This window comes from Vigna unguiculata, chromosome 11, assembly GCF_004118075.2.
Source record: "Vigna unguiculata cultivar IT97K-499-35 chromosome 11, ASM411807v1, whole genome shotgun sequence".
NCBI classification, from domain to species: domain Eukaryota; kingdom Viridiplantae; phylum Streptophyta; class Magnoliopsida; order Fabales; family Fabaceae; genus Vigna; species Vigna unguiculata.
Genome location: NC_040289.1, coordinates 15,688,874 through 15,705,575, shown reverse-complemented (window position 1 = coordinate 15,705,575; position 16,702 = coordinate 15,688,874). Strand labels below are relative to the sequence as shown.

General features: G+C 37.0%; 1 protein-coding gene and 1 long non-coding RNA gene across 2 annotated transcripts; one reads left to right on the top strand and one right to left on the bottom strand.

Annotated features, from left to right (window-relative positions):
- Positions 1–7,973: 7,973 nt before the first annotated feature.
- LOC114170734 lies at positions 7,974–8,664 on the bottom strand. Its single transcript, XR_003601129.1, has 2 exons — positions 8,578–8,664; positions 7,974–8,222 (listed from the first exon to the last, which is right to left on the bottom strand). It is a non-coding gene; the product is annotated as an uncharacterized LOC114170734 (long non-coding RNA).
- Positions 8,665–11,652: 2,988 nt separating this feature from the next.
- On the top strand, positions 11,653–13,893 carry LOC114170208. Its single transcript, XM_028055695.1, has 3 exons — positions 11,653–12,062; positions 12,245–13,361; positions 13,585–13,893. Exons 1-3 carry the CDS (start codon positions 11,653–11,655, stop codon positions 13,891–13,893), a joined length of 1,836 nt encoding a protein of 611 aa, XP_027911496.1.
- The last annotated feature ends 2,809 nt before the right edge of the window (positions 13,894–16,702 follow it).

Sequence of the window (16,702 nt, the reverse complement as noted above, 5' to 3'; positions counted from 1 at the left end):
GGAGGAACAAATCTAGCGCGCATAAGAGTTTTAATGTCCATCCAAGAAGCCGCGGGTGGCCCTTGGTCATAATTTTTACAAACTTTATGCCACCAAGTTTTGGCATACTCAAAAAATCCTAACACTACTAGATCAACTTGTGTTTGATCCTTTACATGATTTTCATTGAAAATTTGATCAACTTTAGCTTCCCAATCAAGGAAGATTTTGGGATCACTTCCTCCATAGAACTTAGGAATCTTTGGAGTTTGCTTCTCTTGTGATGGGTTGCGCCTAAAATGCCCTCTTTTCCTAGCCCCTCTTTCTTGCTCTTTAGCTTCAAGCCTTTGAATGTGCTCTTGGATTCTTAGGTCACTTTGCTCCTTGTCTTTTCTCAATTGTTCAAAGGCCTCCTTCCTAGACAACTCCAAATCCCGAAGCAATCTCATCAATGTATTGTTTTTGTTTGGTGTAGGTGCATTTGATGAACTTGCCATGATTCCTACAACAAAAACACTCAAATCCGAGACAAAATAAATGAATTAGGGGTTAGACAACATGAAAACCGAGACCAATTCCAACCCAAAATGTGACCCAAGTGTTTACATCACTCTCCCAAAGTAACAAGGCAAGGCTACACTCAAAGCTCCTCCAAGGAGTGAAATGCTTTCAAAGTTTTTGGAAACCTTTTCAAGACAAGTTCAAGTGGCTTGGCCACTACACTCAAAAGAAAGCAAAGGAAGAAAACTACTAAGACAAAACAAAGAACCTAAAGACAAGCAATAAAAGTACTTAAAGCCAAGAAAGCTAAACTCTAAGGAAAGGATATCAAGGTGACAAAACTTTAAATCAAAACAAGCAAGAAAAGCACATGAAAAGACTCTATTGGAAAAATACTTGAACTATGCATCACCAAGTCTCAAATCGTGCATACACCAAGAAAGATCATAACCAAGTTTTAAGCATGAAACTAATTAGCCAATATCACCCAACACCCAAATATGAAAACTAGTACCATAACACTTAGTGGAAACACAATTTTGGTTTATCAAAGAGCCATCTTGCTCTTAGTAAGATTGTAAAAGTGTACCAAAATTTTTCTTCTTTCAAAAACTAGTTTCACAACATGATGAGAAAGGTGTTTTGGGTGGCTTGCACACTTAGTTCCCAAATTTTAGGCCAAAATCAAGTCCAAGGAGCATACATCAAACAAGACATAAGGTGAATGCAATATTCAAATACTTAGAATAACAAGAATAAGAAAACTTCAAGCTAACATATGACATATGACTCAAGCAAAAGTTAGGCACATTTAAAGACTCAAACATGTAGCTATCATGCATTTAAACTTTTGGAAATGAAGGTCAATGATTAAGCACACAAAGACATGTTATCCAACAACATTTAGGAGTAAGAAGAGTAATAAAAACAGTAGCCAAAACTGCCCAACATAACCTGAAAAACGTTGATTCGCGGTGATCTCGGCAGCTCTGACCTTTGCTCACTCTTTCAATCATAACTCTCTCCACAGAACTCCAAATTCATTGGTTCTTTTTTTGTTAAAAACTAGACTAACAGAGCTTTCTTTGGAAATCAAGAACGTAAATTTTGGACCACTGAGCAGGTGCAGTTTAATCTTTTAAAATCATGAACAGTTTCTGCCAGCATTCTTTTTATGTGGACCATTCAAAGATAGCTACACAAGACAAGGTTAGAACATGAAAACACCATATTCAATGACAACCAAAGCTCTAGATACCAAATGATGAAGGATTATCTTGTTCCCTTTTAGAGTTATGAATATGGTGAAGTTGTTTAAGAAAACCAAGGAAATCTCCACTGGACATTAAGATAGCAAGCTATCTAGATGTGAAGGTTCCTTTCCAAGGTTCTAGAGAGGAGGAGAATGGATTGATGGGGAGTAAGAAATCAAAAGGAAAAACATATAATAGAAACAATATAAACCAAGAAGAGTAAAGAAACATAAAATGAAAAGCAAGGGAAATGGGAGGAATGGAGGATTCACGCCACTACAAGGCTAGGCTAGAAGAAGCCATGGCAACCTTGAAGATGAGTGGTGTATGCCGCCACTTGCCAAGGCAAGATAAGGCTTGAAAGAACTCCACTCCCTAAGGAGGAATGCTCTCACAAAAGGTTGAAACACAAAGTGTATAATTTCTCCAAAATGTTCAACCCTTGTACAAGTGTTAGAGGTCCCCTTAAATAGACAAGTCTAGGGGCCCCTTAGCAAAACAACTAAGTTAAAGGATTACAAAAGAAACCTAGCATGTTCTAGAAAGTAGGTCATCCTAGGGTGCACATGGGTGAATTTTCGTCCAAGCCATCTAGGTGGCAAGTCTTCATGGCCAAGGCTCCCAAAGGAAGGTTCTAGAACATTCTAGAAGACTTGGTGTCCAAGGCATGTGGGCCTCCTCTTTCTAGATGCTTCTAGAAAGTCTTATTCCTTCTCTCTCTTCCTTAGGACGCCAAGTGTCTCCTATGTGGTCCTCCTCCTTTCTTATTCCTACAAAAGCAATTTAAGGAATTTATTAGCATGTTGGTTTAAGGTTAAGCTAATCTTTTGAGTCAACAAGTCAACCCAAAGTCAAGGTCAACAAGTCAACTCAAAAATAGTCAACCAAGCCAACTTAAAGGAATTTTAAACTAAAGAAAATAAAAGCAAAGGAAGGGATCAAGGAACTCCCTTTCTTCTAAGCATGTGCCATGGGCCATCATCCTTTGTAGTGATCAATCCTTTATCACACTTGTTTGAGCTTTGAAAAGGTTTTCATCTCTTTAAAGGTGTTTTCACTTGTTTGGAAGGTTTTTGAGTGCTAGCCTTGCTTGTGTGCTTTGGGAGTGTGATAAAAAACACTTGGGTGCTTGAGAAGACCACACTTGGTCTCGGGTCTGGAATTGTTTGTTAGCTAACCTCTTCCTTGTCTCGATTTTTGGTGAGTTTTTGGTGTAGGAACATGAATATGGATCCAATCTTGGAGGTAGAAGAAGGACCTCACCTTTATCCAAAGTGAGATTGGTGCAAAAGGAAGTCTTCATTTGAATTTGGCACGTCTAGTGGCAGCAAGAAACACAATTCCTTTTCGGCAGCCATGCGTCCAATTATACCTCATTAATCTTGGAAATGGATGCTACTTTCTTTGGTGTTGGACATCAACCCCCTCGCTTAAGCGAAATAATTTTTAGCAACAAGTTTTTGGAAATTCTGGCAAATGACAGTAACCAATTTTATTCCAAGCGCTGCCAACACTTTCTAGATTCCTTAGTGTAATGGATAGAATTTGATTGGAGTAATTGTCTGCGGGTTCAGGTGGTGGCAATCTTGGAAGAAAATTGGTTTATCTAATTTCGTGCAGTAGTTTCATTACGGTCCTCTCGGTGCATAAATTCATTTTTGGTGCAGTTTTTGGTCAAATAATTATGGTTTAAATGGTGCAGCAGATTTCTTTAAAAGGTGGTGGAGTTTGTTGTCATTGTGGTTGGCTCCTTGCTCCACCCGGTGCAGAGTTGCCAAGGCTTAAGCGGGCCTTTTACTACTGCAGCAGCAAAATTTGAAAAGTTGTAGAGCAGAAAACTCATTTACATGCAAACTCATTTACGTGGCACCCTTGAGGAGTTTGTTTTCTTTTTGAAGTAGTTGTGTGGCAGCAACCAAAGCTAACCCGAAGTCAAAACGTGACAGCCACACTCCTAGCTTAAAGCGGTGCAATATGTTTTTCTTGAATTGGTACATGTGGCTTAGTTGCGTCTATTGTTTGGAGCAGTGCAGAGTTTGTCCTGGCTATTTTTGATGCTAATTTGAAGCTTGAAACAGCAGTTATTTAATGCAGTGTTTTTCATCTTTTACTGCTGCTTTGGTCTACCACCATGGATGCTATCCTGAGGTGATTTTTGGTGCTATTTTGGGGTATTGTTTGGTGCAAAATTGTGGCACTTTAGTCATGTTTCTGGTTGAATTTCTGATGCACTTTTACACACACACACACACACACACACACACACACACACACATATATATATATATATATATATATATATATATATATATATATATATATATATATATATTACATGCCAGTTCCTCATAATCCACCTCTTTCATATTCGCAGTGAAATCCATACCTACCCGTTATTCTCAAACCATGAATATGGAACTCCATCTGTCGCAACCAGAATCGCGATGGGATGACGAACCAAAAAGAAAACAAGTTTGAAAAGAGATTTGGAGTCGCCACCATAGTTATTTTGGAAAACTATGGAAAACCATAAAGATAAGACAAGTCTGCGAAAAACTAATTTTTGGATCCGTGAGTCGGTTACGCGTAGGGAAGGTGTTACCACCCTACAACGCCCGCCCGAGGGTAGTACCTTTAATTAAAAATGCAAAGTCGATATGATTTTTAAAATGTTATTTTTCCCCAAAAATAATAAGACAAAAATACTAAAAAGAAATAATTTTTTTTTTTTATTTTTTGGGCCCGACAAGGATTGACCTTGGTCCTACGTATTCTCATTCAAAATGAGAAATCAGGGTTACGTAGTTCTTTATAAGATATTTGGAAAATGATTTGATTTTGGTTTTTTAGAGGTGAACCTAACAAGGACTAGCCTTGCTCCTACGTATCTCACGATGGAGAATCAAGGATCACGTAGTTCTAAACTAAACACTTTTGTTTAAAAATGTTGATGTTTTTATATTTTGAAAATTAACATTTATTTGTATTTTTGATTACTTGAAAATATGTGTCACACGACGCGAGCGGTCAGACAGACACTAAAAGAGAAAGAAAATTATTTTGTTAGTATTTTTGAATTATTTGGAAGAAAGTGTCACACGACATGAGCAGCTGGACAGACACAATAAAAATGTCACTATTTCGACCTCGTTTTTTCCTTTTCGTGAGTGCTCCTTCGTTCTCATCTTCCCCACGAACGCGAGCCACCCCTTCAAGCCCCAAGGTCACGACTTTGCATACTTCCCAGTCTGCCAAAGTCGCTGGCGACGGCGTCACTAGCGACTAGAAGCGACGCCGGCCTCCGCGACACTCCAAATCTCTCATTCTTCTTCTCGCGCAAGACCCTTCTTCCTTTGTTGCAAGAAAAAAAAAGAAAAAAAACATTGGAACCCGTGGGCAAGGCGTTTCTATGCTCCAGCTCCGACCCGTCGGCGATTCCTCACGTGGTTTCTTTGTTTTCTGCCTTGGGTGTGAAAGGCGCGAGAGTTTGGCGTGTTGTGAAAACGTTGGAGTGGTGGCTAACAATGGAGGATAGTGAATCTATTTTTTATTTTGGTTTTTTATGCAGGAATGTGAAAATGATGATGGAGGAATCTTGTGTTTGTGTTGAGTGCGACGGGAAGAAGGTGGTGATAAGTTTTCTGGTGTATTAGTGATCCAAACTGTGTTAGGATGAACGAGTAAAAATGGTGAGAATCTGTTTGGTTATGTGGTGATGAATGATGGTGAGACAGAGAGGATGATGGGGTAGTAGATGAAACTGGTTTGGGTGTTACGCTTACACAGGTGAAGAAAGAGAATGAAGTGTGTAAAGTATGAAGGTGGTGTTCATACATGTTCTCTTTCCCCGCACTTAAGTAACAACTGTGAGCAATATATGCATGCATAGATAAACAGATAATGCCACGCACACAGATACATCATCTCAAATTTTTGCAGGCCACCAATTTTCACCACAGCTTGATATGCATACTCACCCTCTCCGGCAACATCCCGTAAAACGCCGCCTGCGTGCCCTGTCTCATCGTCGCCAGCGCGTGCAGGCATTGCTCCGCAAGCAAAACCACCTCCGCGTACCTCACCGCAAGCCCCGCTCTGCCCACCGTCGATGGCGGCGCCAGCCTCAAAACCCTATTGGTAACTCCGTTAAAGGAACCCATGATAATATTAATTAAAACCCAAACAACATTCAAGCAATGGGTCCAAGAATGGATAAAACAGAGAGAGGAGAAACGGGGTTGAGCCTCGAAGGCACCAGCGGCCAATGGCGTTTTAGGGCTCAAGTGCAGTCAACCATCTTTGGTACGCCGTGAACGAGAGAAAGGATGCGAAACGTGTAGAGACTCTCATCTTTGAGCTTGGTGCAAAGAGAGTTTGGCGGTGCAAAATTGCACAGTGGTCATAGTGGCGCACGGTAATGGTGAACGACCAGAGTCGGTGCTATCGTCGCCGTTGCAGGTTTCGTCGGAAGCTCGCCACGGGTTGCGGACGGTGAAGGAGGAAGAAAGGGAGAGTGAAGGAAGGGCTTCGCAGAGAGAGAGAGAGAGAGAGTGGAATTGCATAGGCGCTGGCACGGGGAGGAAGAATGGTTCGCGAATTTTGAACCCTAAATAAACCATATGGCTTTAGTTGTTAGAGGAACTGAAGCCATTGAGCCCCTTTTGCCACCGGGTCTCCTTGGACCGAGGCCTATACCCCTGACTTCCAGCCACTTTTTGGCTTCGGGCCTACTGGACCGAGGCCTATACCCCTCTTTGGCACCAGTTTTGAGCGAACCGGGGCCTATACCGCTCTTTGGCTTCGGGTATTTGGAGAACCGAGGCCTAAAACTTGACTCTAATTGCAAAAATGCCACTACGTCATTATATGCTTCGATTTTTGGCCAACCGAGGCATATAAGATGAGGTAAAATGGGAATTCTGCACTAGTGTAGAACAAGATATAAGATCGGTTGAAACGGAACCGATTTAATTTAAAACACGGTGGCAATTTTGTAAATACTGGAAAGTATTTTAAATCGGTTATAGGGAGAACCGATCTAATATATACATATTAGATCGGTTATATAAAGAACCGATCTAATATGTACATATTAGATCGGTTAAAAAAACAACCGATCTAATATGTTTTCTGCACTACAAATTGTGAAAACCCTTTTCATTTTTCAAACTTCGTCTTCTCTCTCATGCCTCCTTTGGTCTTCTCTCTTGCGCCTCCACTGCTTCTTCTTCTCTTCCAAGCGCCATTGACCACCGTCGCCGTGCCCTACCACCGTCGCACCGTGCTTCAACAAGGTTCTTCTTCTCTTCCATGCCACTCTTCAACAACCAATGCAACAAGTTAGTGTTTTTTTCCTTCATTTTCTCATGCCTAGGGTTGTTGTTTGTAGAGAAAGCTCTCTTTGTAGTTGTCTTTCTTGGTGCTTGGTGCTTTCCCATCTCCTTTGCAAATGAAGCAAATTTGTGACGCGCCGCTGGTTCCCATGGTGTTTTGTGAAGTCTCTTAGTCAAGTTTGTGGTTGGGGTGCGGTGTTCTCCATGGTGGTTCGTTGGTGGTTCACTTGGTGGTTCGTTGGTGTTGGTCTGTGGTGGTTTGTTTGTGGTCTTTGATGGTTCGTTTCTCCTTTGCCCCTTCGTATGGTCACTTTCGAAAATGTTTTTTTTTCTTTTCAGTAAAAGATATTAGATCGGTTGTTTCAGAACCGATCTAATATGTCTTTGACATATTACATCAGTGTATATTAGATCGGTTGCGGAACCGATTTAATATGCGCTCCAGAACCGATCTAATATACTTATTTTGCACTAGTGATTATTTAGCATACTTAACTTTGATAAAATAAACGTGATATACATAACATTGAGATTTCGGAGATGATAGAGCGGTTGAAGAAGTGATTAAAAAGTAATACGGAGAGAAGTGGAACACGACCATAGAATCAACAATTCAGTGGTGTTACGGTGTCCCAATTAACTTTGAGAATAAAATAAATGATTAATTTTATTTGAAATTGAACAAGAAACATACATTAGAAATTTAACAAAAGAATACATAAAAAATCATAGACTACTCGATGTTTAACGAATCATTTAGCTGTTTTTCCATGTGCTCCCAAATGACATCACTTGATGTTTCGATGTATTCTCGGATGAATGCCATGACCTCAAACTGTACGTGAGGTTCGTATTTTTTGGCATAACCAATCACGAATTTGACATCGTCGTCATTCTCAATCATCACAGTACGATAAGAAATCTTTAATTCATTTGTTTTAAGTGGACAACGATAACACAAATCAACGGTGTATGATTTTCCATTGGAAGCAATAAACAAATCAAGAATCGTTTGTTTGAGAGCGGTTACTGACATGGAGTTATTGACTTCAAGATATCGTGAAACTTGGCTCACAAATCGTGATGACAAAAGCTCGTCATTGATGATCCGACCGTTGTAGTGCACCAGAGCTATTATGGATTGAAAACACATTCTCTAACAATAACAATGAAACAGATACAAAGATTAATTGCATGAAACAGAAAGTATTTGTTGCACGCATGCCTTTTGTTTGTAACATATATACCATTTATTTAATAGTAATATAATGTTATGGATATGATTTAGTTCGACCCAAGTAATAAAATTTTGTAAGTTCAATAATTGAAGTTTAATATGATATACACAAAAGTATCGATGTAGAGAAGGGAATCCCAACAAGGGTTTGCATTAACAGAACCACAGCAAGTATTTTTGAAAACAAAAGGAAGAAACATTTACAAAAGCAAGAGAAGCATAAACTAAAGTGAGTGAGAAGTATAATTCACACAACTAGGAAGGAAGAGCAAACCTCTAGGATTGAACTTGAACAAGATATGTATCTGCAAGATGTGTTTTTTTAGAGAGAAACTATGAATAAATTCTAAGTGTTTTGATTCTCTTACGTAAACAAGAATTTATAGTGAACGAGGAACCAACCTGTCTCAGAAAATTCAATGGCAATTTTGCATTCCAAGGTCTGCGTTTTGGAGGCTGTCAGAGTAAATTTTCTGCCTTCTTGGCATTTGGGATTCCATCGACCGAGAAATAATTCCATTAAACCAGTTAAAAAGTAATACACAAAAAAGTTTTGGATGAAAAACCAAAACCCTTGAAATTCGATATTTTTACAGCTGTAAAATGATATTACAAGTTATTGGTAATAGTAAAAATAAAAACTGTAACCTCAAAAATGTTATAATGTGATTGTATGGTTGTAGTACTCATTTTTCACATCAAATTAGAACAAACTTTGTTTTGTAACCCTCCTAAACATTCAAAATTAACTAAACTCAAGATTAGAAGCTTAACACCTGAACTTTCTCTATTTCTGCATTAACATATTTGATAATGGCTACTGATATCTGTGAATGATCCTCGTCTATCTGATGCATCTCAGCAGCATTGCAGAACCTTGGAATGATGATCTGATGAAATTGAATCTGACCCTTTTGCATGGCTGCCATTTGTACACGCATTCAGATCAAACTCAAATATTATATTTCCATGTGTATTCAATCAGCGTGAATCAGTTTCTGTCATTTCTGCATTTGTTTGAACCTTCTTGCATGTCTGTCATTCTTCTTTATCTGTTCAAGCATTAAATTGCTTATGTAATAAAACTAAATATGACATCTATTAAAGATAATACGCAGTAAAATTAACCTGTGTATAAGATATGAAGAAACAACTATATATTTGTCTCATTACTATGGGATGAAGAAATTTTGTTGAGATTATCAATGCTCCATTAATATCTTTGAAAGTCAACTTCTTGAGAACAGTTTCAGTAAGTGATTGAAGAGGTGGGGCCGAAGAAGAACCTGTGAATAATAATCACAAAATAAATGTTATTTCTAAGGAAAATTTATTTATTTTAGTTGTTATTGTAAAATTTTTATATAACAGACAAAGAATATAAAGTGATAAAATGTAAATGGTTGAATCATCATATTCTTCTTTTTTAATTTTTTTCTCCTTGAGGATTTTCTTTGCTGCATCACAGTTGTAACTGGAATCATTTGCAGAACAAGAATTCTTTGAAACCAGAAAAGGACATTTTTTTTTAATTATTTCCTGAAAAAGGCAGAAAATGATCTCAGACAGGCATGCATTTGTACTTTGGCAGCCAATTTTGTTTTGTCAGATTAGAAGAACACAGAAAATGGTGTTCAGAGGTTAAAATGTAACAATCTATTTGGATTCCCTATAATACATTCAATTAATATATAACATCAAGTATTTACATTAATTATTTAATTTACAACTTTCTTGCTATTCATAAAATTACATAAACGATACGTATTATGTTGCAAACAAAAGTCATGTATGTATCCAATAAATGTATTCTACTCGGTAAAACAACAGAGATGATAGAAAAATGTATCCAATAAATGTATACATCCAAACAGTGTTTACACTAGTGCAGAACAAGATATTACACCAGTTACAAGAAAATGAATGTAGCGCAGTGCGTGGTGGCATTTTTGAAATTTCTGCGAACTTCATTACATTGGTTTTTCAATATAACCAATGTAATATCCATTTTTCAAAAAAAAAAGAAAAAACCTAGATATTCTGCATAGAACACATATACTACATCGGTGTCCCCATCAAACCGATGTAATACAACCCTTTTTTCCCAGCTAGGGTTTCCCCTCATATCTCTATTTTGTCTTCATGCTTCTTTTGCGTTCTTCTTTCTCTCTTCTCTGTGTTTCATCTTCACGCTGCACTCCACACCACCACCATCGTCCACTCCACTCTTTCGCACGGCCACCATAGCCGCTCCTCTGCGCAGCCGTTCTCTGTTCAAAAATCCTCTTTCGCGCTGCAAACGTCGGCACCATTGACGGAGCTGCTCTCCGCTCAGTTCGACCTGCCACACTGCTGTTGAACGTGTTGGTTGAGTCCGAAGGTGTCCGACCCTCGGCAATGTTTTTAGAAATTAGTTTGAGTGGTTTCAATCAATGATTTAAAGAATCAATGATTTAAACATGTTTTTCAATCATCAAGAAAATCATTCTTATAAACTTCAATTGTTCATTTGGACAGTTGGAGAATATTGAATGCAAGTATAAACGAGCTTTTTTATGTTGTGTAGTAATGGATCGGAGTTGGGTGCATGCTAGTCGAATCACTGATGTGTATGAGAATGGCGTTGAAGAGTTTCTTCAATTTGCTTAGTGAAATGCTACACTCATGAATGGAAAATATTACCACCCTTCTGTTAATTGTTTGAATGTGAGACGACAATCAATTGAGTTGATACGAGAACATCTCCTTCATGAAGGTTTCTTAAAGAGTTATAGAACTTGGACCTGGCATGGTGAAGTTGTAAAGCTCTCAAGCATACCTCAATCTCAAGAGTCAAATGTATATCATGAAGATCACATGGAGGATATGATTGATGATATTGGAGAAGACAATTTTTAAAGCGCACAAGTGTATGATTCATTGAAAGATGATTCAGAAAAATCTTTATATCCCGGTTATACAGGATTCACGCGTTTGTCAGCAATATTAAAATTATGTAACATCAAGGCAAAAAATGGGTGGACCAATAGAAGTTTCACTAAATTGCTTGAATTATTGCATGAAATGCTCCTAGAGGGGAATATGTTGTCGACCTGGCACTATGAGGGAAAGAAGATACTATGTCCGATGGGTATGGAGTACCAGAAAATACATGCTTGTCCAAATGATTGTATATTATATAGAAAAGAGTTTGAAACATTGACTAAGTGTCCAACATGCGGGGTATCACGATTCAAAGTGAAGGATGATGACTTGGATGAAGATAACATGAAGAAGGGTCCTCCTGCAAAAGTGTAATGGTATCTTCCAATCATACCATGATTTCAACATTTATTTGCCAATGTTAATGATGCAAAAAAACCTTGTTTGGCATGCAAATGGAAGAAAGAGTGATGGATTGTTACGACGTGCAGCTGACTTACCTCAATGGAAGAAAATTGATACTCTCTATCCACAGTTTGGGAGTGATCCAAGAAATTTGTGGCTTGGTCTTGCAACAGATGGGATGAATCCTTACGGTAATTTAAGTAGCAAGCATAGTTCGTGGCCTGTTTTGTCAATCATTTACAACTTGCCTTATTGGTTGTCTATGAAGAGAAAATACATGATGTTATCAATGATGATATCAGGACCAAAGCAACCAGGAAATGATATTGATGTTTACCTAACTCCATTGATAGAAGATTTGAGATTGTTGTGGGAAGAAGGAGTGGAGGTGTTTGATGCACATGGAAATGACAATTTCAATCTGCGAGCTTTGTTATTTTGCACAATTAATGACTTTTCGGCATATGGAAACTTGAGCGGTTATAGTGTGAAGGGACATTATGCTTGTTCGATATGTGAAGAAAAAACAAGTTATCATCAACTAAAACATGCCAGGAGGACATGTTACATTGGTCATCGAAAATTTCTAAAAGACGTAATCACCCATATCATAGGTTGAAAAAGGCTTTCAATGGATGCCAAGAGGATAAAATTGCACCTCCACCTTTAACTGGAGAAGAAGTTTATGAGCGAGTGTGTCAAGTCAATGTCACATTTGGAAAAATACTAAAGAAACCTATCATGAAAAACATATGGAAGAAAAACTCAATATTCTTTCAACTTCCATATTGGGCCAAATTAGATGTCAAGCATTTAATTGATGTAATGCATGTGGAAAAGAATGTTTGTGATAGTATAATTGGGCCATTGCTTAACATTAAAGGGATAACAAAGGATGATGTAAATTCTTGTAAAGATCTAATTGAGATGGGTCTTCGCTTGGAGTTGCAACCACAAGCTTATGTTAAAAGGACTTATTTGCCTCCAGCATGTCACACTTTGACAAAAGTCGAGAAGAAAACATTTTGTGCATGCCTCCGCGAAATGAAACTACCACAAGGATACTCTTCAAATATTAAGAGTCTCGTTTCAATGGAAGATTTGAAACTTGTTAGCTTGAAATCTCATGACTGCCATGTTCTCATGCAACAACTTCTCCTAGTGGCTATTCGTGGTGTCTTACCTAAGAATGTAAGACAAGCCATCACTCGTCTTTGCATATTTTTTAATAGTATTTGTCAGAAAGTAATTGAGCCAAACACATTAAATGATTTGGAAAATGAAGCTGTCATGATCTTATGTCAACTAGAAATGTATTTTCCTCCTTCATTTTTTGACATCATGGTCCACTTAATAGTCCATCTAGTAAGAGAGATTAAAATATGTGGCCCTGTGTTTTTAAGATGGATGTACCCAGTTGAGCGATATATGAAGATATTGAAGGGATATGTGAAGAATCCTTATCGACCAGAAGCATCTATTATTGAGAGATATATTGCTGAGGAAGCAATTGAGTTTTTTACAAAATATTATTTAGATGTCGAAGTCATTGGCATTCCAAAGTTAGGACATGAAGGAAGAAATGAAGGTAAAGGCACACGGGGTGTAAAGGTTGTTCGAAAAGATCAACATGAAGTCCTCCAGGCACATTTCTATATATTGAATAATACTGATGATGTTATCCCTTACATTGACTCACATAAAAGCTTGTTGAAGTCAATGAATCCTCGGGCAAATGAAAAATGGTTGTTGATTGAACGTAACAAGACTTTTATGAAATGGTTTAAAGAAAAAATTAGTCAAGAAGATTGTGATGTTGAGGATTTAAAATGGTTAGCTAGAGGACCGAACTTTGATGTTATAACATGGATCGGATATGACATTAATATGTTGTCTTTTTATACAAAGGCGGAAGATGATAAAAGTACTATGCAAAATATTGTCTCTTTAACAGGAAAAGAGAAAGAAAGCTCAAGCTATCCAACAAAAAAATGCTACTCCTTACAGACTTTCTCGAGGAGGATATGACTTATTGGAAAAGAGAATGATGGAAGAGAAGTTAAAGAAACAAACGGACATAGCTGCTGCTGAAGAAGTTCCTTCTCCTCCATCTCCTCCTAGCCGACATGAGAAATGGAAGATGGCTCGTACAAAAGCAGGAGGACTAATGACATTTGAGAAATCAATGATGATTGCTAAAAGAATTATAAGTTACAATGGAGATGGTGTAGCAATTATTTATTGTAATTTGTATTATAAGTGACAATGTATTCTTTTTTATAGGATGAACTTGTAAAACAAAGTTCACGAGGTAATTTTGTCTCTTAGGGTCGTTGTGACATATTGAGCACTACTATTGGTACTAAAGAACACACTGGTCGTGTGCGTATTGTTGGTTTTGGTGTGGGTGTGAAACAATATTTTGGATCATGTCCTTGACCCAACACTTCTGCGGCACCTATGACTCAAGAGATGATGGAGCAATTTTCTCAGCAAATAAGGAGACAAGTTACTGAAGATTTAAGGCGTGAGTGGGAGAAATGATGGAGTCCATGTCCACCAACCATAATGTGCTGAATCCAAATGAAGATAAGGACATAGAGACTGATATCTCCTATCGTTGTAAGTTCTTTGTTGGAGGTGTTCCTCATTTTGTTGCCATTGGGAGAGTCTATCCAGGTGGGTCCACCATGCACACTGTGCCAATGCTAGATGATTTGGTTAGAGTGGTGGTTGAAGACATTAGAGATGCCACTGCTCCAGTACCAGTGCCTACAGGGGAGATGCAAGTAGTAGGAAAAGCAATTGGAACATTTATCTCATGGCCAAAAGAATTAATCAAGTCAATTTCAACAAAAAAGGTATGTTTTTCTTAATTACATTTGTACATAACTTTTAACACACCTCATATTTAAGTTTGTTAATATGTTTTATAGGACTCTAGGATTAGACAAAAGTCCCAAATTGTATCTCATGAAAAACCTGAGCCCGATTATGAGCCCGAGGATGAGCCCGAGCTCGAGCCAGAATGGTAATCCAATTCAAGGGTTGATTGTAGCTTCTTCTGATTTGTATCAAGAACCTTTTCCCATTCCTTGGGATGCAATAATATTTGGCGTTGACAATGGCAATATACCTTTGTATGTGAACATGTTAGATTTGTGGGAAATAATACAGGGTAATCAGATGTTGAACATTGCAGTCATTTGGATTATGTGAGTGCACTCTAAATTTAGATTTTGCATTTATCTTATGTTTTTTGTGAAATCAACCTTAGCCTTATGAAATTGTATGAATGTAGGTATCTAAATGAATTAATTGTCAATGCGGGGCACAATGATATTTATGGTTTCCTTGAGCCTCAAATTATACAAAAGTTTAGGAATAGATCAATGCACACTCAAAGATATATTCAACGATGGATTCATGAATCCAAGAAAAGAATTTACATCGCCCCTTATATTGAAGGGTAAGTTGGACTCTTACTTTAGTTATTATCTAACTAATTTCATATCACTAACTAAAATTCTTATTTACCAGGTGTCATTGGCAATTGATTATTATTTTCCCCATAGACCGTATTGTCGTATGGTTTTGTTCATTGCACAAGAAGCCAAGCAAAGAAATGAAAACTTTAATACAAAGGTATGTGTTCATTACAAAAGTAATGTGTTTTATCATGATTATATTGTAAATTACTAATGACTTTTATTTTAGTGTTATTAATGTAAGTGGTGTCTTGGATGGTAAATCCACTACATCTTCATCTCATCTTGATTGGATTTATCCTAAGGTATGTACTTTGCATTCAATCTACATATTATGAACTAAAATGTCTTAGTTCTTCATATATTAATTACATAAATTTCATATATTAGTGCAATAGGCAACGTGGAAGCTTTGAGTGCGGATACTACGTTATGCATTGGATGTGGACTATAGTTCGTGCTACCATTGTTGATTCATGGGTCGATGTAAGAGTTAATTCAATTATTGATGTTTAACTTTGCTTCCTATGATACACCATAATTAATATATTCCATATTTCAGGTTTTTGATGGAGTCGAGCCATTGGGTATAGATAAAGTTGAAGAAATTCGCAAGGAATGGACAAGATATTTTTTGAGGCTAAAACATTAGTTTTGATAGCCATTATAAATGTTTTATTTTGGATATTTTAGGTATTTTGTGGCCTTAACATTTAGCCTAGTAGTTTTGATAGGCTTTAGTAAATGGTATCTTAGGAAACGAAAATTTGAATTTTCTAGAATCTGGGTTTTTTGTGACTTTTGCAGGTTATTGGATAGTTCCCAAAATAGATAAACTTTTGAAAAAAAAATATGTCCCTATTACATTGGTTGTGACCATAACCGATGTAATAGTACCCATATATTACAACGGTTTATACATTAACCGATGTAATATGTTCAGGCTCTGTTTTCTTATTTTTAAAGTGCTTACAACGGTTACAGTTGCACCGAGGTAATATGTTACATATATTACATCGGGTCCGGGACCGATGTAGTATATCAAACACTTACTACATCGGGAACTACCACATCGGTGAGAAGACCGATGTAATAAGCCCAAAATAACTGATGTAATAGGCTTTTTCTGCACTAGTGTTACAACTCATAAACCAATTGATAGAAAATGCTTTGTAGATATTTGAGTTTTCTTAGTGAACATATAAATCACATAATTTCTAATAAATATTAAATAAGTAAATACTTAAAATAATTCAACCCTTTTACATAAAAATCACCTGCAAACTCACCACATTTCCTAGCATCCTTCCATCAGATTTTAGATACAACATTAATCATAAATAATGTTCAAATAAAAATAGTGTAAAAATTTAAATTATAACATTAATATATATATATATATATATATATATATATATATATATATATATTCACATATATCAAATAAATATCATGGTTAATTAAATTTAATTATATGTGTACATCGCATTTAAGTAATAAAATAATTAAATGAAAACATTACACAAAATAATATATGAAGCTGAGTCAAGGAGTATAATGTCACTTCTTACAAATATCCAAGGT

Bases quoted from the DNA above. Each gene is read 5' to 3' on its own strand.
- LOC114170208 (XM_028055695.1), top strand. From the start codon at position 11,653: ATGCAAAAAAACCTTGTTTGGCATGCAAATGGAAGAAAGAGTGATGGA. The intron at 12,063-12,244 runs GTTATTTTGCAC...CCCATATCATAG, and splicing joins AATTTCAATCTGCGAGCTTT to GTTGAAAAAGGCTTTCAATG. The intron at 13,362-13,584 runs GCAAATGAAAAA...TCTCTTTAACAG, and splicing joins TGAAGTCAATGAATCCTCGG to GAAAAGAGAAAGAAAGCTCA.